Consider the following 25148-nt stretch of genomic DNA (forward strand, 5'->3'; position numbering starts at 1 on the left):
TGTCCACTAGGAAATTCGGGCCCGTGCGGATTCTCCATGCAGAATCCCGCAGCGGGATCCTCCTTTCCCGGGGACATGAGGCCTGAAAATAGATTTTTCTTACCTGTCCGGAAGCTGCGGGTTCCTGTCCGTCGCGCCCGCATCTTCTTTCTCTCTGCCTGGCGGATGCGCCGGAGAGCAAAAATTCAGCTGCGAGTGTACCGCGGGACCGGACGGCTTCTATGGAAGCCTGTGGGAGCCCCGCAGAAAATGGAGCATGCTGCGCTTTCTCTCACGTGTGGGAGAAAACGCAAATCCATTAAAATGCCATCCGCGGTTGCAAATTACAATTTAATTGCCCGCGGATGGCTAATGGATCCCTATGGGCAAAATTGAATGCGGATTCCACAATTCGATTTTGCCAGTGGACATAAGGCCTTATAGAAATTACAGAAACCGGATACAACATCCAGTTTGACTGGTTCCATAATCTTGGTCACTCATGTTCACAGCATTCAGGCTGATAAACCCATCTCTGCCAATACCACGTTAAGCACTGCTTATTGACCCACTAAAGAATGCACAAAAAAACCTACCAGAATTTGAAGGTCCCTCTTTAAGTTCTGTTTTGCAGGACAGTTTAATGAAAAGCTTATGATAAGGAGATGTGTTCATTAAACTGTACCTGTTGTCAAATACCCTGTATACAAATTACTATAAAGGGCAAGGTGTTTGTGCTGTAGTTACTCTTGGAGTTTGTTGATCTAGTGGATTCTTGCCATGAGATGTGCTTCGATTCTACATCAAATCCCCGGTAAATCGCACCATCTAAGTGTCCTATACAATTGAATGGGTATCTGCATGTTGGTCTATACAGGGCAAATTACTTTTCTGCATGCAGATTTAAAGTGAATTGTCACTTTCTGATGTGGTTTCCATTGGGAATTGCACTCAGATTTGCTTATTGAAAGAGGACTAAGTCTGCATGTGGATCCACGCTAAACCGAAGTGCAAATCCACTGGAGAAACTTGCGCCTCAGTCATGGATTTCGAGGCAGAAATTGCACTAAAAAAAAATCCAACGTTGTTTCTGCCTTCTGAATGTAGGCAGGCCACATGGTCAATAACAATTCTGAAATCTCTTTCTAGGTGCGTGCGTGCGTGCATACGTGTGTCTGTGTGTCTGTCTGTGTGTGTGTGTCAGTCATATATATAATATTTATTATGCAGAGCCATAGAGCTGTGCTTCATGGCCTGGTTGTAGTATTTACCTCTTTCTCTTCCAGGATGCATGCTCTGATCTTGTTGGGGCTCATTATCTAGAAGATTTAAGGCTTTATACAAATGGGTGTGTTCTAGCTCCATATATATTTATAGTGATCATACGGAGCTCATACCCTTCTATTGGACCCCACTGGAGCACTGTATCTCAGATTCCATGCAGAGTTTTTCCTGGTAGATTCTGTATGTTATCTAGGCTATTGTCTCCAAGGAACATTGCTTCTAGAGCAGACTATCTCGATAGGACAGTGCTGTACAGTGACACCCTGTGGTGGCAAGGAGTGCCTGCAGCTCCACAGTAAGCTCCATGTGCCTCTACTGCCTTTCTGGTTTTCAGTACTTCTTGCTATATAATGACAATGGGGCAGATTTAGAGGAGAGGGGTAGAAAATGCACCAAATGTATTACAATGCTGCACACAGTGTGATAGATTTTGTGTTTCTTGATCCATATGTTAATTACTTTTCACTAGCTTATGGAACAACTTGGGTGACTCAGTTTTGATTAGTATTTTGTCCCAATCTGTGCTACAATGCTGGTACATTTGCCATAGGAAATCTGCCCTAATATCCCTATGAATGTGAGCTGTGCTTAAAACAATATCTTTGTTCCTTTCAAGGATGCTGCACCAGATAAACAAGCTAAATCCGATGTTGTAGTCCTCTCAAAGGCACCGTCTGTCCAAGCTGGCCCAGCACCCTCTGTAAGTATACTCCAAGCCGGAGTGTTTGTGTACGATTTACACATGTACATGGAAGTAAACTCTCCTCTGTTGTATGTAACACAAGTTACTTAGCTGGTTTGTGATGCAAAGCTTCTCTAATCAAGCATAAAACCCAATTCTGGTACATGGGGGCACGTTTATGAGGACTGACTCAGACTGTGTAGTACATGCCATCTGGCGTGATTTTTTGCATGTTTTCCTTGTGGCTCTTCTCAGCTGTCAGGTCTTGTAATGCTGTCTACTTGCCAACACCACATCAGACCAGCAAACAGTATAAAGGGATGGAAAATTTATTTTGTTACATTTCCACGTTTTGCTACTTTGGTGTATATTAACCCCTTAGGGACATGGCCTATTTTGGCCAGGAAGATGCAACGATTTTTCCACTTTCAAAAGCCATACCTTTTTTTTTTATTTTTTTTGTTGACACGACTGTTTGAGGACTTGTTCTTTGTGTGGTGAACTGTAGTTTTTCTTGGTATCATTTTTGGGTGTATATAATGTATTGTAAAACTTTTTTTTCTTCTTAAAAGCAGGTACAGAAAACACTTCACTTCAATTCTGCCATTGTTTTGTGTTTTTGTTTTTTCTCACAGCACTAATCGTACAGCAGAAATGACATGATACATTTTTTTATGTGGGTCGGTACGTTTATGATTTTTTTTTTCTACAATAACATCCCTTTTTTTTAAAAAAAAAAAATCATTATTTTTACATCACTACCTTCAAAGTCCCATAAATATTTGATTTTTCCATGGACTGAGCTCTGTGTGGACTTTCTTGATCACTTTTATTGTGTTTTTCAGGTGGCAAAACAAGCAAAATAAATATTTTTGCCTACATTTATACGGGTTTTTTTTCCCGCCGTGCAGGATAAATAGTGTGTTCAATTGATTGATTGTACAGGTCTTTACAGATATGATGTTACCATATATGTGGGACTCTTACATTTTTATTTTTTCTATACAGATAGGGGGAACATGCACAAAAGTTTGTTTTTTTTTTTTTTTTTCACGCTATCTTTTTTTTATATATCTCTGTAGGAGACTTGAACCATAACGGCTATGCTTGATATGATAATGCCTTGCAGAACTTCTGTAGTTATCGCATACAATAGTGATCCCAGGCCATGGCAAGCTGGGACACCAGTGTGTTGATGACATCACAGAGTGAGCGCTTTCCCTCTGTTAACCCTTTACATGCTGCAATCTACATGGATGCAGAGGATTAACAGCGGGGATCGCTGTTCTTATGTCTCCAAGCAGTTGCAGTATGTTACACGAATTTGACACATATTTGTCATAAAAATACACAATGACACTTTGGACATTTGTGCCTTATGTTTGTTTTATGACAGCAAATTCAGTTTTTACTAAGGCTACACTCAAATCTGCATTTATGATTCTTTTTCTGCTGTTATGTGGGCAGAAAAACAGAATCCCCTGACTGAACGGTTTTGTTTCAGGACTGAAACGAACGGTGTTGAACGATTCCATTAACTATAATGGGGTCCCTTGAGTTCCCGTCATGCTGTCTGATATTTACCGGCCAAACAAGTCCTGCATTTCATGCCGGACGCTCTGATATAGGTGTGAACAGAGCCTAAGCTGCTAAGCAGTAAATGCTCTGTGTGTACCCGAGATCTACACTCTGCTGCTTGATTGTAAATGTTCCTTTGAGAAAAGCAATATCATCTGATATGTGTCTCTGGCCATAGGGCACTAAGGGCTCCTTCATGCTGGCGATCGCGATAACGTCGCTGCAAAATCGCAACTTTTTTTTCTCGTGATTTTTGAGCGTCAGTTTGGTAACCCTCGCACTGGCGCCACTTCGCGGCAGTGCAGGGTTACCGTGCCAGAGATGTCATATGTTCAGGCTGTGTTATGGCACATATTTCTCAGACAACAGGTGCCTTATTGGAAGCTCCTCGTCGGGAACCCTTTTCCTGGTGGTGGGATGGTTCCGTTTACTCAGGCCCCTTTATGCTCTGTCTCGGAGAATGCTGGATGCCTAGGCACCCATTAATGATGGTCGTGGTTAAAGAGCTGATTACTAAGGATGAGCGAGTATACTCGCTAAGGCACTACTCGTTCGAGTAATGTGCCGTAGACGAGTATCTCCCCGCTCGTCCTTAAAGATTCGGGGGCCACCACGGAGCGGGGAGCTGCGAGGGAGAGCGGGAAGGAACGGAGGGGAGATCGCTCTCCCCTGCTCCTCGCCGCAACTCACCTGTCAGCCGCGGCGATCCCCGAATCTTTATGGACGAGCAGGGAGATACTCGTCTGAGGCACATTACTCGAACGAGTAGTGCCTTAGCGAGTATACTCGCTCATCCTTACTGATTACGCTTCTTTGCACATGCAGCTTCTTCAATTTTCCCAGCCCTTGGGTACTGCTTTGCAATTTCTTAAGGTCAAAGCTGTGTACCCCAATGATACAGACAAGAAAACTAGATTTTGTAAGAAACTTACCGTAAAATCTTTCCCATTATGTTCATTGGGGGACACAGCACCCACCCAGTAGGGTTTCTTTTTTGTTTGTCTATGGTCGCACTGGCACCCTCCTAAGTTATTGTAAGCCCTACCATTTGGTAACAAGCCCCACTGGGGCGCTCCTATTTCTTGCGTACAAAACTGGTTAGCTGAGTACCTGCAGAGGGTATATATAGGAGGAGCCAACTCGTTAGTCTGCTTAGTGTCCGCCTCCAATCAGCAGTTGCTATATACCCAGGTCAAAGCTGTATCCCCCAATGAACATGACGAGAAATAGATTTTACAGTAAGTTCTTTACAAAATCTAGTTATGCCTCTGTATAGAATGAGAGGCATACACTCTTAAGGATACTTGTATGGAACCACAATGCAGCACCAAAGGATGGAGCATAGACCTTAATGCTGCTATTCACATGTATTAGGTTATACACATAATATGATGAACTTGTAAACTATCATACTATGTGTAATATATTAGGCTGCTTTCACATCTGTGTCGGAAGTTCCCTTTTCCTGCTCAATTATGGAAGCATGAAAGGGGAATCCCCTGCCCAAACAGATCCGCTTTATGATAGAACCGAACAGACACCACTTACTATAATGGGGTCCATTTGGTTTCCGCTCAGCAGTCCAGCATTTTACCAGATGACATAGTCCTGCATGCAGGCCTTTTTCTGCCGGTATTTTGTGCCAGCGCGTATTTGAAAACCACTTTATTCCTTTTAAATATGGCAAATTGTATAATGTAACATTTTTTAAAACTTTGCATTTACAGTATTTTTATATTTGTTTTTTAGGCTGGTATGGAGAGTGCATTAGATGAATTGATGGGTACTTTGGATGGCCCAGAGTTCAATGTCCCAGAATCTCCTGTGTACACGGGTCCAGAAGTGACGGTAATTCTATATACTTTTATCTTTTGAATTGTAGTGATAAGGTAATGGAGAACTTGCCCGGATGTTCAGTTAAGTTTCCAAAGTACAAGATGATCAGCTACTGAAATCACTTGTGAAACTAATGGTATAGGTAGGATTCATATAACTAGAGGTTTTGCTCAAATCTCATTCCATAAGAACAGAGCAAAAAAAAATTTTATTTGCGGATTCCGCACAGAAAAGGCACATTAAATCACAGTAGAGTGAAACTGCAGCATCAGCAGAGATCAAAATCCTAAATGAAATGTACATTGGATTTTACCATAGGCCAATCCGCAATGTGTGACCTTAGCCTTACATGATACTCATAATCAGCGTGGCGTTATACTGTACGTCCTGCAATCTTGCTCTGCTACTAAGGGAATCCTCTATTATTTCACTATATATTAATAGGGCTACGGAGAAAGGTCATCAAACCGTAAAAACCCCTTTAAATTGTTGGCAGTTCTCCTTACAGTGCACACTTTTCACCAGTCAGCATTACTTGTTTTGTATCCATTATTCATGTATTTCTGCCTACCTTTCCATCACATGAACTGCCGTTTTTATGTGAAGAATATGTAAATATATTTCAAATGTTTCTGTATATTTGGCTTCTTGATTCAGGAAGCTTCTAGAACAGCCACTCACATTGAAGAGCTTGGGAAAAGAGAAGGGTCAATCCCCCCGAAATACAGACATCTCCTAGATGTAAGTATGAGGCCCAGGACAGTCAACTTAGTTTACCATTGTGATTGTCTCGTCAGCCCTTCCTAATGTGTTTGTGTTCTTCAGGGAAAAGAAGATGGAAAGCCAGCAGCCCCCCCAACTCCTGAAGAAAAGGTACACTTTTTTTTTAATTTCAAAGTTCAGTAAAATCAGAAGCCAGGATACCAGTGTGACCGGAGCCTCAGATTTAGGCCACTCTCACACATGCGTTCAGAAAGCTCCCGCTTGAAATTGTTTAATTTTTGCAATGATTTTGAGCAGTGTATTTGAACGCATGCCGCAGCGCTTTTTGATGCACCCCAACATTGTGACGGGTGATGAGGCGCGTTAAAAAGAGCTAAAACACACAAAGTAGAACAGACAGCGCTTGAAAATCGCCACATTAGAAACATTGCGTTCAAGCGCATGTCTGCGAGGCCCCATTGAAATCATTGACGGCGTTGTACCGTGGTTGCATGGCAGTAAGAAGCAGCATGTGTGAGTGGCCTTACCTTTAACATTTGAAGAATCCCTCAGTAATTGATTTTTTTCCTGTTTATTTCAGCCCATGAGCGACAGCGAGTTGACCGATGCATTTGATAAGGAGTTTTCATGCCCCCAGCCTCCAGCTGGACAGCAGGCTCCTCCTGTCAAACCCAAAGTAAGTGCCTATATTTTAGATGTAGCAGCCAGTCGTTCCAGATGTGAGTCCAAAGTCACAATTCTGCTAATTTTGTTATGAATTGTTGTATTTCACAAAAGCGATAAATACATTATAGAACTAAATACATTTTTGCATTATTATAAAAGGAGAATCTGTTTACATGTTTGATATTTCTGTTATCTCAGGATGCTCCAGAAGTAAAAAAGTCAGATGCCGATGTTGTGGTTAGTTCCTCTGCCTCCTGTTCGGCTCTCAAAGCCGCGCCTGCGCCTTCTGTAAGTAGCATCTACTTAAGACTGGCTATTGTTACTGCTATGTAGAAAGTTACTGAATACTCCTGCTTACAGATTGCATGTTTTGTATAGATTACTCTACATGTTCTGGTTTTACCAACATTTCAAAACCATACTAGGGGGTGAATTGGAGTTACACAGTTTACAGGGTGTCCGTGTTGCATCACAATATTCTATAAAAGCAAGCAACACGGTGCTGAGCAGGCAAGATCGGTAAAGAGGATGTAGGGCTGAATTAGCACCGCAGCTTCTGCACTTGTGAGTCTGACCTCTGGGCCTCCACCATACAAAATTGTATACATATTCTCTATGCATGTTTTGTATAAAGTGGTGGCATAGCCTATATGCATATGCAGTCACCTTACAGGATAGGTTTAACCCTTTTAGTCCATGAAGCTCCCTGATAAGAATGTCACCCGAGCATTTCAAACGCCTCCATGGATTTCAATGGGGCTTTGCAGACTAGCAATCGAACGCAGCGTTTCTAACGCCATGATTTTCGAGTGCTGTATGCTCTATTTTCGTGCACGTTAGCATCTTTTAACGTACCTCATCCCCCATTACAATGATGAGGTGCCCTAATAAACGCTGTCAAACACAGTAGAATGCATTTGAAAATGCCTTGTGGAATCGTAGTAAAACAAAACCGCTAAAAATGTGCCATTTTGTTAACACATGTGAGAGTGGCCTTACTACACTAGAAATGTAATCTTTCAGATCCTCATGGTTATGTTTTGTTTTTGTTTTTTTTAATATTATTTCTCAGTTCTCTGAAGTATTTATTAGCCAAATAACCTGTTTATTTCAATTAACTAGGATAACACCAAAATTTAGTCAGGAGGATTCTGAACGAGTATGCCACCTGAAATACAATAAAGTAGCCATCATTCACTGTGAAAGCATCTGTTATCACGCTAATACGCTAATAAATGCATAATTCCTGAGAATTTCATTTATGAGGTGGCAGTTTTGCTGATCAAACCAACAGACAGGACAGAAATAATATACCATATAAATGAAGTATAGTTTTTTTTTTGTTTTTTTTTGTCTGTTCAAGGTAAACCTGTCACGTCCCTTAGGGCTGTTTCAGACGACAGTATATCGGCCGGGTATTCACGCCGGCCAATATACGGCATCTCTGTCTGCAGGTGGGGGAGGCTGGAAGATTCGGGAGCAGTGCTCTGAGCTCCCACCCCATCTCTGCCTCCTCTCCGCCCCTCTGCACTATTTGTAATGAGAGGAGGCGGGACAGGGCGGGGCTAAGGTCCTGGGAATTAGCTCTGACATGTTAATTTCAACGGTTTATCACTTCTACCAGTTGGCATCTGCAGGCAGACGGGTAGGGAAAGTTTTAAAAGTAAGATTTGCAAAACAACTAAACTAATCGGTATAAGTGACAGAACGCTGAAATCAGATGTCTGTCACTATATCCTGCAGCCTGGGCCGCTTAGGGGAAAGCACAGGTTCCCTTGAAAATGAAAAATTAGTAAGTGGTGTGGTATTATATCCTACACCAACCACAGGAACATCGTGTCCTCAGTATCAAGGGCCCTATGGCAACAATAATACTACATATTAAATCTGCTTTGGCATAGCTATATATCTTACTCCTCTTATGTGTTTTAATGTCGTTCTATACTAGAAAGCTCCTGCAGGTAAAGCCGACCCACTTGATGCCCTGTCTGGCACATTGGGCACTAGGCAAGAAGACCCAAAAGACAAGAAACCTGCTGTAGATAAAGTTAAGGTAATTTTGCTTCTGGAAAGATGCACCTTTCTAATTTTTAAGCTATAGCTGATATTTAAGTCATACTGCTCTACTGAATACAGATCTCTAGACTTCCACTAGTAACATAGCTTCACGGTAATGTGTGACACTCCTGTATTTTTTTTAATGAAACTAAAATTAAAGGTTGATGAGTGTTAGCAATGACTCTGGAGATAAATTTACAAGACCTGCTCAGATTTCCATTGCAACCCTAATTAGTGTTCACTGTACAGTGACACCATCACATTATAGCCGTCTGTCTATTTGGCTTACAATTAACTTTGAGAAGCGTACAGGAAGGTTACTCAAAAAGTATGTGCTGCATGTGGATTTTGTTGCAGATTCGCCACAGATTTTACCCTGTACTTTGCAAGGGATGGAATCCGCCATGAAATTCCAAAGGCTTTCCACAACAGAATGAGCATGCTGCAGACTTGAAAATCCACAGCATGCTCTGATTAACTTGTGGACTTTTTCCAGTCCATGTTACTGCCCCTTGCTATGGACACTGTATGTCGGCATGCTGCGTTCCAACAACCAATAGGTACTCAATAAAACAGTATAGAATGGAAGATGCCAAAAAACCTTTTCTCTCCGATTCTTATGGCATCCATGAGAAAACTCATCCTTGTCCCCCTACATGAAATCTACAGGCAATGGGCATAGTATTATCTGGACACACTACTAATCTGACATTAGTTGGGGGGAAAAACCAAAGGCAATGTCAGAAAATATTTTACTGAAAGAGTAGTAGATGCTTGGAACAGACGTCTATCAGATTTGGTTGGAAAATGTAACAATAAATGAAGTCAGACTGCCTGGGATAAACCTAGATCAATCCCAAGAGAGAAACCATAGGGTGGAGTAGATGGACCTTGTGGTTTTATTCTGCATCAAGTTTCTGTGTTTTATATTAAATATCTGAAAACATGAATTCCTAATACGGCTGTATGCCTGACCCCCTCACCATTCTTCCTTATATACAGTCTATCTGTCTTAAAATAAAGCAACATCATTGCTGTGTTTTTCAGGAAAAAACTGGCAAGGAAAATAAAGAAAAGCTTGGCGAGGATGAAGAAACCATACCCCCTGACTACAGACTGAAGGAAGTTAAGGTAGGCAGACTGTTCTTTTAGGATTCATTAACTTGATGCGTCTTGACATAGGCCTAATGCACACGGGTGTATTTGCACCGCGGGATCCGGAGCTCCACATCCCGCAGTACATACAGTCCTTAGGACATGCATTGAAAATGCATTTCCATGCCCACGAGTGGGAATCAACTGCGAAATTCCACTCGCGGGGGAGAAATCGCGGCATGTCCTATTTCAGTGCGAGGCTCGCATGGCCACGTAATCTATGATGCACAGGCTCTGCACTGCGCATGTGCAGCTCTGCGCCAGCCAGCACATCCACCGTGCAGAGTGAAGATGCTGGACAGGTAAGCCGGAGGTCACTGCAGGGGCACGGGTTGCATCCCGCTGCGAGGATCTCACCGTTGGAATCCGACCTGGCCGTCTGCATTCGGCCATATTCTGCATCTGTGTGCTCAGTGATATCTCAGAGGCTGGAGACAATACATCTAGAATATCTGTTTTATAATCTAGCATTGCATTTGTGTTTTCAAATGGATGATGTTTTGTTAAAACCATATATTATGTATATACCACCTCTGCAATTGTGTAAGTAAATAAACAAAAACAGACATTAATGCTTTAGTTTTTTTTATGTTCTGATAACAGGATAAAGACGGGAAGCCTTTATTGCCAAAACCTGAGGAAAAGGCAAAGGTGAGCTATTGGTTTTTAATGTATTGTGATGCTTGGTTCATTGACCTAAGTCAAATTAAAGGCATTAAGGCGGCTTTATGTGGAATAGCTATCATTCATATAATCGTTCAATCAAGTGAATGTACTGTAAATGATAGTTGTTCCATGTAACCATGTATCCTTGTTTAATACATATCATTATTGTGTACCTATTATAGAATACCTGTATAGTAGAAAACATGTATTATTTTTGTTGCTTGAACAACGTAGACTACATATATAGTGTTTATTATTTGACCACTACTTTTTGCTAGGAACGCAGATAGTTTTCTCTGGGGGAGGCGTTTGTTTGTTAGTGTTGCTAGGCAAAAGCTTTTTGTCTCTGGCATGGGGCACCTGATACTGTCTCCCATATACTGTTCGCCGTTGTGTCAAATTTCAGCTCCGCTCCTGTAACAAGCATCAGTTCTACCTTTGTATTCGAACATTGCAGCTCAACCTCATTTTCTTCTATTCCATTATATTACTATGACTATGCAGGCGATGAGCGAGGATGAACTACTGGACGCTCTGTCGGAAGGGTTTGACACTATTCCTCTCCCCTCACAGTGTGCACCATCACAGTCCTCTGCGGTAAGTCGTGTGCAAACTCCATCTGCTTTATATGTAACCTCTGTGGTTTAGACAGTTACTTTTTGTATGGCCCACTAGAGCAGGTGCAGTACTTGCTAACAATGAAAACACTAATTTCCAAAGTTCTTTTACTTTCCCTTTTAGAAGCCACCTGGAAAACCAGAATCCGAAGAAACTATTTCCTGTTCTAAAGCTTCTGCCGTACAGTCGTCGTCAGCAAAATCCCCAGTCTCCGTAAGTTTGGGAATGAATGAGGTTACATTTTCCTGTTCGTACAGCATGTTTAGTGGTAATGTTAGTTCACTTTTATTATTGCTATACATGGATTTCTATCGCTAAAGGGTTTTCTCAGCTAAAGCATTTCTGAGATATACAGGTAATGAAGAGCCTGGAAAACCGACATGTGAGACTGGCTAGGCACATTTATTAGGAGTCTAGCTGATAAACTGGCTGCCGGGCCTTTTATGGCAAACTTACAGTAAGTGCAGCACATTATAGCAGTCCGGGCAGAAGAAACAATGTTGTAATGTGTGTATAAAGTTTGGTCGATCTGCTTGATAATGTGCCATGTTCTGCTGGTGGAAGAATAAAGATTTGATAATGTTAGCCACTTGCTTTTGTAATGATAGGCAAATACATATAAATCCTGAAAAGCAGGGTCCTCTTATCACCAACCTGGAGAACAAGTGTCTCCTGACCCACATTTACCAATGCCAATCATCCACACCTGTTTCATTGGAGAGATGTCTGCACTTGCATGCAGCTCTCCCAAGTGAACTGTGTGGGAGTTGCAGAAAGTAGAGCGCTGCTTCTTCAGCGGTTTCTGAAACAAGAGGCTGGGAATAGACTTCATACAAGCCTTAGAAATGCAAACCTTGACTTGCAGGAATCCTACTTTCCAATAGATGGTGCTACAGAGGTATTATTCCATCTCCCTTATTTGCATAATTCCCAGAGGAGTATTGATGGCCTTATTAGTCTCCTCACTCGCCTTCTAGGTGCTCTCCTTAAGGAGAAATGATACCCTTCCTGAAACAAGAGACATACGCTTACCTCTTCAGGATGCAAAAGGATGATGGTACAGTGCCTCTGCAGTGCCACCTATTATATACATATACATCTGTATGCATTCAAGGCATCAAAACATTTAGTTTCTTAACATACAGATTTAACTATCACATGCATTTTTTTCATTATAGATTTTTTTTTTCATTGTTTCCTGATATACATTTATAAGCAATGAAGCCTAATTTAAGAAATGTCATTATCTACATGACTGATTTAGCTGACCCACTGAGGGCACACTGCTTGCTGCAGTTGGATATGGAGTTGTATTAATGGAATTCTGAAAAGCTGATTGGTGTTTTGGAAAATGTAACAATTTTTCATGCATTTTTTTAGGCCAAAGTCCGAAGTAGATTCAAAAGGAATTGTAAATGTAAATGATAGACTTCTACTTCTTCCTGTGTGATTCACTTCTGGCTTTGGCTCAAAAAAAACTTTTGTAGAATTTTCTTATTACAAAAAAATGTGTGCAACCACCCTAAAACCTATTACCTAGTTTGTAGCCAGGAATGTGGCTCTAATTTGGAAATTCACAAGAATTGCTAAAAATATATTTACATTGTATGTTATGATATGCAGATACCTGATGATGCCCTAGATCTTCTCTCTGGTTCTCTGGGTGAAAGACAACCTGATCCAGATGAGAATAAGCCTGTAGTGGATGTAGTAAAGGTGAGCGAAACTGTAATGTCCTAATCTTCACAGCTGGTCTTCACCTTAAAACCATGCACCATATAGTAGCTGTCTTGTATGCAGGATCTATTCTACTTCTGCTGTCCTATTCCATCTAAATACAATTTGTGTGCAATACTTATATTACTTCTACATGTTTCTATCTCTGATCTGGCAGGGATTCTCAAACTTTCAACTACACGAGGGCTTCACCAGTCTCTGCATCGATTAAGGTCCAAATAAAATTGATTTTAAAAATTCTTAAAGGAGGCTTTCCATCTTTCAACTATTGATGGCCTATCCTCAGACTAAAGTCATCAATCGTTGATTGGTAGAGGTTTGCTGCCTAGGACCCCTGCCAATCAATTGTTAACTGGGCCTCTCTTCCAGTACACAGAGCTGATGTGTGCCAGTACTTAACATCAATAGGAACTTTGCCTGCCATACCATGCCGGACCACTGCAATATGTATGGAGCTGTGTGCTTTTTAGCTTTTTTATTTTTCTTCTGAGCCCACTAGTCATAAGCATAACAGGAGTCAATTATTTTGCCGAAGCAGAAAAAGAATAAGGTCTGTGCAGCAGGTGGTCATTTTTGTTATAATTGCCCCACCAGTTACTCCACACCATAACCTGGAGACTCATCCATAAGCCTTACCTCCTAGTCTGAGAAAAACTGGTCTTTGTCATTTGACATATGAGGGGGTTTTGCTTGGAGAACACAATGTAAATATAAAAGGAAGCAGAAAACAAGAATACTGTACATTAAAGAATATAAAGAAGGTTATAAAAAAACAAGCGTAAGCCGTCTAAATACATATTTCTTCATTCTGTATGCGAGCAGCATTGCAACACCTAGTGGTAATGTGATGCAACAGGCAGACATAAAGAGTTTGTATATAATGTGGTATTGATGTGTAATATCTGCTCTATGTGCAGGAGAAGGCCAAAAAAGAGCATATCGAAAGGCTTGGCGACAGAGATGATACAATCCCACCGGAGTACAGACACTTGCTGGACGGTAAAGACCAGGTAATATTCTAATATATATAATTTGGCATGTAATGTATAGTGTATTGGTAATTAATTGTTCATCCATGTCTACTTTTAGGGAAAGCCTGCACAACCAGAACCAGCAAAACCAAAAGTAAGCCGATAACATTACCTTTTCTTTTACTATGGCCTTATATGTTGATCTTAATAAATTCTGTAGCGTCTGGGCTTTTTAAAGGTGCCAATACACATTAGACAAAACTTTGCTGAACTTTGTCATTGTCCTTCGATCCTGCTAAAATCTAATGTGTATGGGAGTTTCCTGACCTCCCCGAAAAGGAATATGGGTCATGTTGGGTGTTCTCTTGGGAGATAAGCTGCTGCTAGAGGTTTATGGCAGCTTATTACATTCTACCCTTTGACATAAACATGCACACACTAAAATTCCCTTCCTGTAGAATTCTGTATCTGTAATTAAGACTTTTATTTTAGGAATCTTTGGATGACGACACAGCTATTGATCTGCTCTCCGGAGGCTTTGCATCTTGTGAAGCCAGTTCAACTGACAAAAGACAAAATTCTACAAAGGTATAAAATAATTCATAAAGTAGAAAATACAATAAAGAATCCAATCTGCCAAAGTATACCATGAAGTGTGAAAATGGTAGTATCATGTAGTAGTGGACTGCAGTGAGATGGCAGTTTGCCTGTGGTTTCCCATCAGCAGCCTGTGGGAGTAGGAGATTCCTGTGTCACTTTAATATAGTCTGAAACTAGCTTGAACTTCACTTTAAACCAAAACTCCTTAAAGGGGTTGTCCCGCGCCGAAACGTTTTTTTTTTTTTTTTTTAACCCCCCCCCCCCCCCCCCGTTCGGCGCGAGACAACCCCGATGCAGGGGTTAAAAAAACAACCCGCACAGCGCTTACCTGAATCCCGGCGGTCCGGCGTCTTCATACTTACCTGCTGAAGATGGCCGCCGGGATCCTCTGTCTCCGTGGACCGCAGGGCTTCTGTGCGGTCCATTGCCGATTCCAGCCTCCTGATTGGCTGGAATCGGCACGTGACGGGGCGGAGCTACACGGAGCCCCATAGAGAACAGGAGAAGACCCGGACTGCGCAAGCGCGGCTAATTTGGCCATCGGAGGGCGAAAATTAGTCGGCACCATGGAGACGAGGACGCTAGCAACGGAGCAGGTAAGTATAAAACTTTTTATAACTTCTGTATGGCTCATAATTAATGCACAATGTACATTACAAAGTGCATTATTATGGCCATACAGAAGTGTATAGACCCACTTGCTGCCGCGGGACAACCCCTTTAAGGCAATCTTTTCTCTATTACAGGACAAGGATGAGAAGAGTTCCTCTAGTACTCCCGTATGTAAGGCATCAGGGAAGGTTCAAGAGTCTTCAAAGGTAATAACCTACAGCAGCATCTCTAAAAATTCATCAGTGCTGACATTTTGGCCCTAATCAAACATAATAAAACATTGATAATATAATCTAGGATACAATTTTGTCTTAATAAAGGAAGTTCTCTCAGGATGTGTCATCAGGGGCTTTTAATCACTGTGGGGGGATAAAACAACCTAGTTGTGCTAGGAAAGAGCTCTGCCACTTCACCTCTTGGTGGCTTCACTCATATGGTAAACCTATTCGATTCAATGGTGGACTATGCAGCAACACCACTGATTAAAACCTCACTGATCGGATATCTAGCATTACGCCATCAATGTCTGACCTGATACAACCCCTTATTACTGTATGTAATTATAGTTCTTGCTCAAGCGTATACATTTTATTGATTCATCTCTTACACAATTTGGGTATAAGTCTAAAATGGGTTGTGCGCAGTGATGGTCAGTTAGCAGCATAATCATTCATCTCTGTTGCAGGATAAGGTGGAGAAGACTCCCTCAGTCAGCAAAACAGAGCCATCAGGGAAGGTTCCAGATTCCTCAAAGGTATAAATGATACATTTGGAGTATTCTGACCAATGCTTTTATACAAAACCTCACAATAATTATGTACTATAGGAAATGCTGCATAATGCTCTTCATCTTACAATTTGTGGTTGTCCAACTTCCAGCTATTGATGACATATCCTCAGGATGGATCATCAATAGCAAATCGGTGGGGGTCTACCACCCAAGATCTCCAGGATTCAGCAGTTTTCCCAGGCTGGTATCTTTGTGTATATAGCTGTTCTGCTGCTGAAAGCAGACAGCTCTGTACATTGCGCAATGGTCCGGGTTGGTAAAGTCTGAATACTATTGAAATAAATGGGACTTGGCCTGCCATACCAACTCGGGCTATTGCGCAATAGATGGAGCGGTCTGCTTCCTGCAGCAGAATAGTTCAGTAAACAAAGATACCGGCTCAGGATAACAGCTGATAGCCAAGATAGCCTTATATTTCAAGCCTCCACCGGAAAAAAGACCTAGCTAACGTGCCCCTTCCCCCAAGAAATCAATACTCACCTGGTCCGCGGCGCCCGATGGTCTCCGGCAGCGCTGCGGCAAACTGCTCAGTCCTCCCCATCTGCTATCTCAGCTTCTGCTAGTGACGGGGCTTTGAATACCCCGCCTCTAGCAAAGCGAACGCTGCAATTGATGGCCAGCAGCCAATCACAGCTGGCGATTGATGAGCCAATCACAGCCATTCAGTGAATGACATCACTGGCTGTGATTGGCTCATCAAGCGTCGGTGGTGATTGGCTGCTGGCGCTTGATAAGCCAATCACACCACTTGCTTTGCTTGAGGCGGGGTATTCAAAGACCTGTCACCAGGAAGAAGCTCAGCTGTGAGACAAGGAGGACACAATTTACCGCAGCGCCACCGAAGACCATTGGGATGCCGCGGACCAGGTAAATATAAGGCCCCCCACCCCTATAAATAAGACACTTTGGGGCAAAAATTAATATAAGACAGTGTCTTATTTTCGTGGAAACACGGTAGTATTGCAATTACTGATGGATTGTAACATGTAGGATTATTTTGTAGAAAATACTTCTATCATTTTATGGCGCAGATTACATCTACTGCCCCCGCATGGGTAGCAGCCATGACAATTAAGCCATTTGGTGTTTTGAGGGGAAAGGATTATACACACTTGATGAAACTCTATTGCCTATTGTACAAGCTCTTTTAGCCACATAACATACTCCTGAGTTCAAAATAACCGCTAAAGCATCATCTTGGCGTTGTATGGGCAAGTTGTTACGTATAACATTAGTTACAGCAGAAAAATCTTTGCTAAACGTAGTAGAAAAAATAATAGAACTATTGGTATCTGTCTTACTCTTGTCATCTGGAAGATAAGAGCTTCTAGGTTTGCCATCGCCAATAGACTTGGAGTATCCCCTTTTTTGAACCTATCATGGTCAGAAGCAAGACAGCATGCTCTTTTAGCCCTTACGAACTCGCCGACAAGCAAATTGTTAACAGTATGAGATGGATCACAACTCGTTGAAAAAAGTAGTGTTGCCCACAACCGCCTTTCTAAATAACTTCGACTAAATTCTATGATTAAGTGAATTACCAATGAGAAACAAATCCAAAAGGAAGTAGTCTCCATACAATGCTCCAATGAAAAATTCAAATTATCCCCATTATCTTGGATATAACTGCCGAAGTCATCCACAGAGTTTGGCCCAACGTAAGGAGGAGGTCATCTATATACCTCCCATACCACCCAATCTGGGAGGCATACAGATAACGCTCCTCCCACCAGGCCATATAAAGATAATAGAGATGAGCGAGCACGCTCGGTTAAGGCAATGACTTGAGCGAGCATCCTTCTTTTCGAGTAACTGCCTACTCATCCGACAAGATTCGGGGGGCGGTGGGGGGTTGCGGGGTGGAGATCTCTCTCACTCTCCCCCACCTCCGCCGCCCTCTGACTCTTTTCGGATGAGTAGGCAGTTACTCGAAAAGACCGATGCTCGCTCAAGTCATTGCCTTAACCAAGCATGCTCACGCATCTCTAAAAGATAAGCCTAAGATGGTGAGAAAGAAGAACCCATAGGGCATTCACAAATCTGCAAATAAATGATGGATTGCTAGATAGTTGTTCAAGTGCCTTTCTTTCTGTGCTGTAGAACAATTTTCAAACAAGGCCAGAAAGTCAGTGGATGTTACTTCATCGTTAGGCTGCAAATATTGTTTAATAGTAAATGTAAACTGCTGAGATCCCACTTGGATGTCATGTTTAACACCGATATTTTCCAGTGTCGTACAGAGGAACATGCTAAATATTTAATCACTGATCACAATACAAACCTCATGCATTAATTTATTACTGCCTGGATCACCTGGAGATGCAAATATACATGCAGATCTGTCTGGCTTTGCTCTAAAGGCTGCAAGAATAGCAAATTTGATCTTTGATGATTATTTAAATTCACCACCAGATGGAACAGTTAGCACACGTGACGCCTCATCCTTCACATACTGCTGCATCTATGTCTCCTGGAACATGTTGTTAAATGACTAAGGCCTCCCGCACACAGATGTTTTTTTACAGCTTTTAGCGCTAAATGCTGTACAACGCTCCCATCCATTTCAATGGGGCTATTCACACAAGTGACAAAACGTTGCTCTTTGACAGCGATGCATGTCCTATTTTTGGCAGTTTTTAGCCCTGTGTTGCCCATACAAATGAATGGGCAGTGTTAGCAGCGCTGCTGAAAGCACGGCAAAGCCTGGTGCCATGTTTTGGGCAGCGCTAGCTGCACTACCAAAAAAAAAAAAAATTCTACTCTGTGCTGCTGGCGCTGTCTGGGTCCCTGACTCTTGTCAAGAGTCTTGATCTTTTGCTAGTTACGGGGTTGGAAGATCATGTCTCCAGGAAGAGATTGATCTGATTGGCTAATCCAGCACCAATCACAGCCATTCAATGAATGAATGGCTCGCAGCTCAGCCAATCATAGCAATCTATTGCTGGAGGCGTGGTCTTGAAACCCCGTTACCAGCAAGAGATGCCCTGCAGGCACAGACAAGTGCCTTTTCAGCTTACTTGGCTGCATTATCAGCTGTGCTGAAAACACTGGCATAATGCATGCCAGCGATGCTGAAATCGCAGTAAACGCATTTACTGCAAACGCCTGTGTGAGGGAGGCCTAAGAGTAGGATTCTAGGTATTTGGTGTATCCTGACATGACACATGTTAAGAGACTAAATGGACTGTGTGGAGGCAAACTGACAACAGTCATTCTGTTCTACAATATGTTTCTAGTGCAGGTGACCAAGAAGAAATGGAAGCCGTGTTTAAACATTGGGACAGATTAAATAGTGCAAACTTAGATGGTGATAAATCATAAATCTGGTCAATTTTAATCACTGTGGGGGGATAAAACATCCTAGTTGTGCTAGAAAAGAGCTCTGCCACTTCACCTCTTGGTGGCTTCACTCATATGGTAAACCTATTAGATTCAATGGTGGACTATGCAGCAACACCACTGATTAAAACCTCACTGATCGGATATCTAGCATTACGCCATCAATGTCTGACCTGATACAACCCCTTATTACTGTATGTAATTATAGTTCTTGCTCAAGCGTATACATTTTATTGATTCTTCTCTTACACAATTTGGGTCTAAGTCTAAAATGGGTTGTGCGCAGTGATGGTCAGTTAGCAGCATAATCATTCATCTCTGTTGCAGGATAAGGTGGAGAAGACTCCCTCAGTCAGCAAAACAGAGCCATCAGGGAAGGTTCCAGATTCCTCAAAGGTATAAATGATACATTTGGAGTATTCTGACCAATGCTTTTATACAAAACCTCACAATAATTATGTACTATAGGAAATGCTGCATAATGCTCTTCATCATCTTACAATTTGTGGTTGTCCAACTTCCAGCTATTGATGACATATCCTCAGGATGGATCATGAATAGTAAATCGGTGGGGGTCTACCACCCAAGATCTCCAGGATTCAGCAGTTTTCCCAGGCTGGTATCTTTGTGTATATAGCTGTTCTGCTGCTGAAAGCAGACAGCTCTGTACATTGCGCAATGGTCCGGGTTGGTAAAGGCTGAATACTATTGAAATAAATGGGACTTGGCCTGCCATACCAACACACATGTTAAGAGACTAATTGAACTGTGTGGAGGCAAACTGACAACAGTCATTCTGTTCTACAATATGTTTCTAGTGCAGGTGACCAAGAAGAAATGGAAGCCGTGTTTAAACATTGGGACAGATTAAATAGTGCAAACTTAGATGGTGATAAATCATAAATCTGGTCAATTTTAACACCATGACACACGTTGGGTGATAAATATGGTGCATCTGTAGGCATTTCTGTCTTTATGCACCATTATTTGGTATAGTTTTTGTCACATTTAGGTCCTCTTTACCATGTCTTCACCACTGGAAATGGGTGTCTAAAACATATTATATATGGTGCCAAGCATCCAAGACAGAAAACTGGCACATTACAATAGTGTATCTGCCCCATTGTCTTGAAAACATTTTTTTTTTTTTTTGCTGCTGCTGATTAGCCTTTTATCTGTGACATTAACTTCCCATGCTGTTGATTTTAATAATGATTCTAACTATACTTTGTACTTGATACTTTGGTTTAGCAGTTAACCATACCTGACCATACTAGTTAACGGATAAGACATCAATAGCTGGTTGGTGGGGGGTCTTGCTGCTTGTTATTCTCAAGGATCAACTCATATTGAGCCACCTGTCATTTTGGACTGAGCTGGAAGCAGACCGATTTGTTTATAATGCAAGTGCTTAGTTTACAATTGCAGGCATAGCTCCCTTTAATTTCCCCTGGCCCCATATCAGCTGATTGGCAGGGATCCAAGCATCAGAAAACAGTCAATCAACTATTGATGACCTATCCTTGGGATAGGTCATCAGTAGTAAAGTCAGAGACAACCCCTTTAAAACATTTGTTGCCAGATTACAGATGATCACTTGTAGCCGGACATCCTACTAAAAAGCAGACACATTTGATACATTATATTGGGGCGCATAGTTTTTGCTTTTTGAAAAAAACATATACCTGTATATATTAAACACTGTGCTTTTGTCCTTGTTCTAGTCCACAAGTCAGAGGTCATTGGAAAAGCCTAGTGCCCAGAAGACGAACAAAAGTTAGACCATTGGTAAGTCAGCACAGTAATGACATTTACATAAAAAGCATTAAGAAAAAAGTATGCTTTGCTCCAATATACTGTGGGAACTCTTCTCCCATGGATGCTCTGCTTATACCAGAGAATATTATGCTCATATGTAGAGATGAGCGAGTATACTCGCTAAGACACATTACTCGAGCGAGTAGTACCTTAGCCGGGTATCTCCCCACTCGTCTCTAAAGATTCAGGTGCCGGCGGGAGAGCGGGGAGGAACGGAGGGGAGATCTCTCTCTCCCCCCCCCCCCCCCTCCCCACCGCAACTCACCTGTCACCCGCGCCGGCTCCCGAATCTTTAGAGACGAGCGGGGAGATACTCGGCTAAGGCACTACTCGCTCGAGTAATGTGCCTTATCGAGTATACTCCCTCATCTCTATTCATATGGATTGGATTTTCCTTAAGCAAATCATTTTCTTCAAGCAATCCACAGCAGACATCCAAGTGTGAAACTCTGATTTCAGACACGGATGCATCAATGGATCCGTACGCGGATTAGTCCTATTGTAATCCATGGCTTTTCTGTGCAGAATCTCTGGCAGTAATAAACAAACTAGGGATATTACAATCTGCAGCGCGTGCATTATCCCATGCAGATCTATTCCAGGGCATGTGATTGGGGGTATAAAGTACTCCATTTACTTGCATTCCCAGGGGGTTATCGCCAGACCCTGTCCACATCCAGGTGCAGTACCTGGCCTAATTAAGTGTGGACAAGGCTGAAGCTGTCTCAGAGGTACCAAACATACAGTGTACATCGCATGGATCCATATACTTGGACCACCTGCACACCTGAACTTCTATCACCGGACATTTTACACTCCAGCATCTGCCCTGCCTTGACTTTCCATCACCTATGCAGAAAACTACTTGGGGACGGAAACCTAGACAGCAACTCTACAGAATTTTAGGGTTTAACGGAGATCTCTTTAGTTTCTGTTTTAGATGGTTTCCATTACGGTCACCCTTTTTTGGATAGAAAAGCGTCATTCTTGGCACTTTTTCATCCAGATATAGAGAATGAGTGGATGAAAACCATGTAAAATGGAGACCAAAGAGGTCTCTAGTTCACAGATGAAAGCCTATGGTTCCATCCCTGTCTTTGTCCATATGTAATTTTCTGCATAAATGAAAACCCAAGACTGTGAGCTGGTGCTGGAGATAAAAAAAAAATAATCATCATGTGACAGAAGCCTTAGGCCACCTTCACAAGGGCAGTAAACGCTGCAGAATTGCTGTGGAAATTTCACAGTATTGACAGTACAAGCCACATGGAGGGGATTTCAGAAATCACATTGTACAGAAAGTTTCTGCAACGAATCCTCAGAGTTTTTGAAAAACTCTGCAGATTCTAAATCTGCAGCATGTCTATTTATGCTGTGGGATTCAACCCCTGAAATAAAATGGTTAAATACCGTAGCTGGTCTGCAATTTAAAACCATGCCAAATTAGCACCATTTAGATGTGGATTTTGACAACGTGGAATTGCTGCTGACATTCAGTTACGGAATGCCCGCAGTGATTTTGCCCTGTGTAAGGGTACCCTTACAGTTACTAGGCTAGACCTTGTATGTGTCATTTTCTACATGCCAGATTAATTCATATTGGATAAATGGTAATTGTCTTAACGACAAAAAGCTGTGGAAGCTGTGCTAGATGCAGTCCCTCCATCTATAGGAATACATCATGATGTTTATGATCTGTAGGGACACTACTGGTGACCTTACTGATGAACAAGAGCATTACTGACTGCTACAGCTTTTACCCTTATGACTACTTGTTGCAAGGGCAAACATAAGGCAAGTATAAGGGCGCCCACCCACTGGCGGTTTTTTTCCCTGCGAAATTCGCAGCATTTTTTTCTCTGCAGGGATCTATGGGACTTGTAATGTTAAAATCGCGATCGCGATTTTGCGCGATCGCGATTTTAACATTACAAGTCCCATAGACCCCTGCAGAGAAAAAAATGCTGCGAATTTCGCAGGGAAAAAAAACGCCAGTGGGTGGGCGCCCTAAGGCTGTATTCACTTTTCCTGCGACCAGATCAGTCCTCTATTTTTTGCAAACTATATACAATCTCTGGATTCAGGGTTTCCTAGGGGAACTTACTCTTTCTGCTATTTTACAATATCACCATCTGCTGGCTACAGCCAGTACTGCAGTATGTGACATGCCGGAGAGGCCTCCGACAACAGAGCGGCCAGTAATATACAATAAGAATACCCTGCTGGACATCTTCCGACATCGGAGCTGTACAGGCTTTACTCAAATGTTGGAAGACGTCAGACAGTGGATTGGAAAGGGTTAAGCATTGTGTAGAATTCCTGTATACGTAAATGCTGATGATAATCTGCTCTTTGTGCTTTTCTTTCAGATGTGGGTTCCATCTTAGTTTTGTGTATAAGGACTGCTTAAGAAGAACAAAGTCTCCTACAAGCACATGCCTTCCACACTGTACCTTTCCTCAGACCCAGTTGTTTTTATGGAAGCGCTAAATTAGTTATTTTTTTCTTCTATGCAAAATCTGTTTTCCGGTTCTTTGAGGGGCAAAGCTTCTATAGTTATGAAATGTCTAATGTAAGTAATAAACTTAAGGCTTCGCGAAGCCTTTGCACATACTTTCCACAAAGAATTTGTGAGCTTGAAAACGTGTGAGGTTACGGATAAACGTGTACATGACTGTATGCATGGTGAGAGGGCAGCACTGGAAGTATTTCTGGATGTTTCACAGGCTGCACGTCGATCAGTATAATGTAAAACACATCCTCTGTTTACAAGAACTGTGCCTTTTTTTTACTCGCCAATCCCCTGTTCTTTCTGCACACAACATGTAATGGGGCTTCTTTGGCATGGGCAGGCCTTTATTAAAACGTTATATTTTTTTAGGAGATGGTTGCACTGATTCCCAATAAATGGATTTGATATGGATAGTACATAGCCTGGTGCAGAGAAATAGATTTTTTTACTAGGTGTGTGTCAGTGGAAGTGATATAAGGTCTGTTTTTGCTTTAAACTTATAACTGTGGAACACTATCGAAAATAAAGTTTAATGAAAACCCATGTGCTGGTCTCGTTTGTCATCGTGTCGCAGGAGGTTTGTAAGGAATTCTGGCTCTTAAGAACCCAAGAGTACAGCAGTAACATGCAGACGGCTAAAACATGGCCATTTCTGCCGCACTGTAGTAGAAATGCTTTGTATGTGCACTGCAGAGGGTAAATGTTCTCCTTAGAGGGGTTATCCCACAATCAAGCATTCTTGTCAAAAGCCCAATACTTTCTAACATCATTAAAAAGAATACCACCGGTGCAAATTAGCTTACTCTGTGCCTCCCTTCTGTTTTTAGAATCGGTTACTCCCATTGTTGAAGGCTTCTTCACATTGGAAACAGATCAGTCCTTCTGCTTAGTCACATCATTAGATTTTTTATCTGGGAAACTACAGTTCCTAGAAGCACCTACATCACCTCCTTGCTGCTAACACCTCCCAATTCTGCGTATTTACCAGTAACACTACTTTGCCTATGCACTAATGACCCATTTACACGGGACAATTATCGTTCAGAGTTGTTTAAGTTCCCGTGCTCCTGTGGGCGTTTGAACGATAGTCTTCCTATGGTAATGAAAGCAGAGACTGAATAAGAGTTGTTCAGTTATTGCATGCAGAAAACTGAACAACTTGACATACCATGTGAATGGAGGCAGGTGAGGGGAGAACGCTTCCCAGATGCTCCACCTCCACGCTAGCTGTGCTCTGAGCGAGGTCAACGATACTCGCTCCTGTGTAACAGCATAGGAGCGAGCTTCACTGGGATGTGCTGTTGAGCATCGTTTGCCTGACAGCTTGTCCCATGCAAATGGGACTTTAAAGGGTTAATTGGAGCAGATTAACCCTTCTGTTCTTTCCTGTATTTAAATAATGTGAAGCAGGGAGGGGGCCCGAAGCTCTGCTATCTCCAACAGTCCTGATAAAATCAACTAAACCATACCTGCCCATAGGAAACTATTAACCTTTTGTCAGAGGAGGGGGAGCTGAGCTTATTG

At 42.1% G+C, this 25148-nt stretch overlaps 1 protein-coding gene across 6 annotated transcripts in view; it reads left to right on the forward strand.

Moving 5' to 3' along the window:
* Positions 1-24167, forward strand: part of CAST (calpastatin) — a 148849-nt gene extending 124682 nt beyond the window's left edge. For 5 of the 6 annotated variants that reach the window (XM_066603012.1, XM_066603011.1, XM_066603013.1 and 2 more), the window contains 20 exons: positions 1880-1963; positions 5273-5371; positions 6017-6100; positions 6185-6232; positions 6663-6758; positions 6947-7036; positions 8697-8801; positions 9854-9937; positions 10565-10612; positions 11132-11224; positions 11369-11458; positions 12869-12961; positions 13900-13992; positions 14072-14107; positions 14446-14541; positions 15300-15371; positions 15851-15919; positions 19622-19690; positions 21019-21082; positions 23482-24167. In XM_066603012.1, the coding sequence (XP_066459109.1) occupies positions 1880-1963; positions 5273-5371; positions 6017-6100; positions 6185-6232; positions 6663-6758; positions 6947-7036; positions 8697-8801; positions 9854-9937; positions 10565-10612; positions 11132-11224; positions 11369-11458; positions 12869-12961; positions 13900-13992; positions 14072-14107; positions 14446-14541; positions 15300-15371; positions 15851-15919; positions 19622-19690; positions 21019-21075 (1506 nt within the window). In that variant the 3' untranslated portion in view covers positions 21076-21082; positions 23482-24167. The remainder of the gene's footprint in view (positions 1-1879; positions 1964-5272; positions 5372-6016; positions 6101-6184; positions 6233-6662; positions 6759-6946; positions 7037-8696; positions 8802-9853; positions 9938-10564; positions 10613-11131; positions 11225-11368; positions 11459-12868; positions 12962-13899; positions 13993-14071; positions 14108-14445; positions 14542-15299; positions 15372-15850; positions 15920-19621; positions 19691-21018; positions 21083-23481) is intronic. The other variant, XM_066603014.1, reaches the window with a different exon arrangement.
* The last annotated feature ends 981 nt before the right edge of the window (positions 24168-25148 follow it).

This window comes from Eleutherodactylus coqui, chromosome 5 (assembly GCF_035609145.1).
Source record: "Eleutherodactylus coqui strain aEleCoq1 chromosome 5, aEleCoq1.hap1, whole genome shotgun sequence".
NCBI classification, from domain to species: domain Eukaryota; kingdom Metazoa; phylum Chordata; class Amphibia; order Anura; family Eleutherodactylidae; genus Eleutherodactylus; species Eleutherodactylus coqui.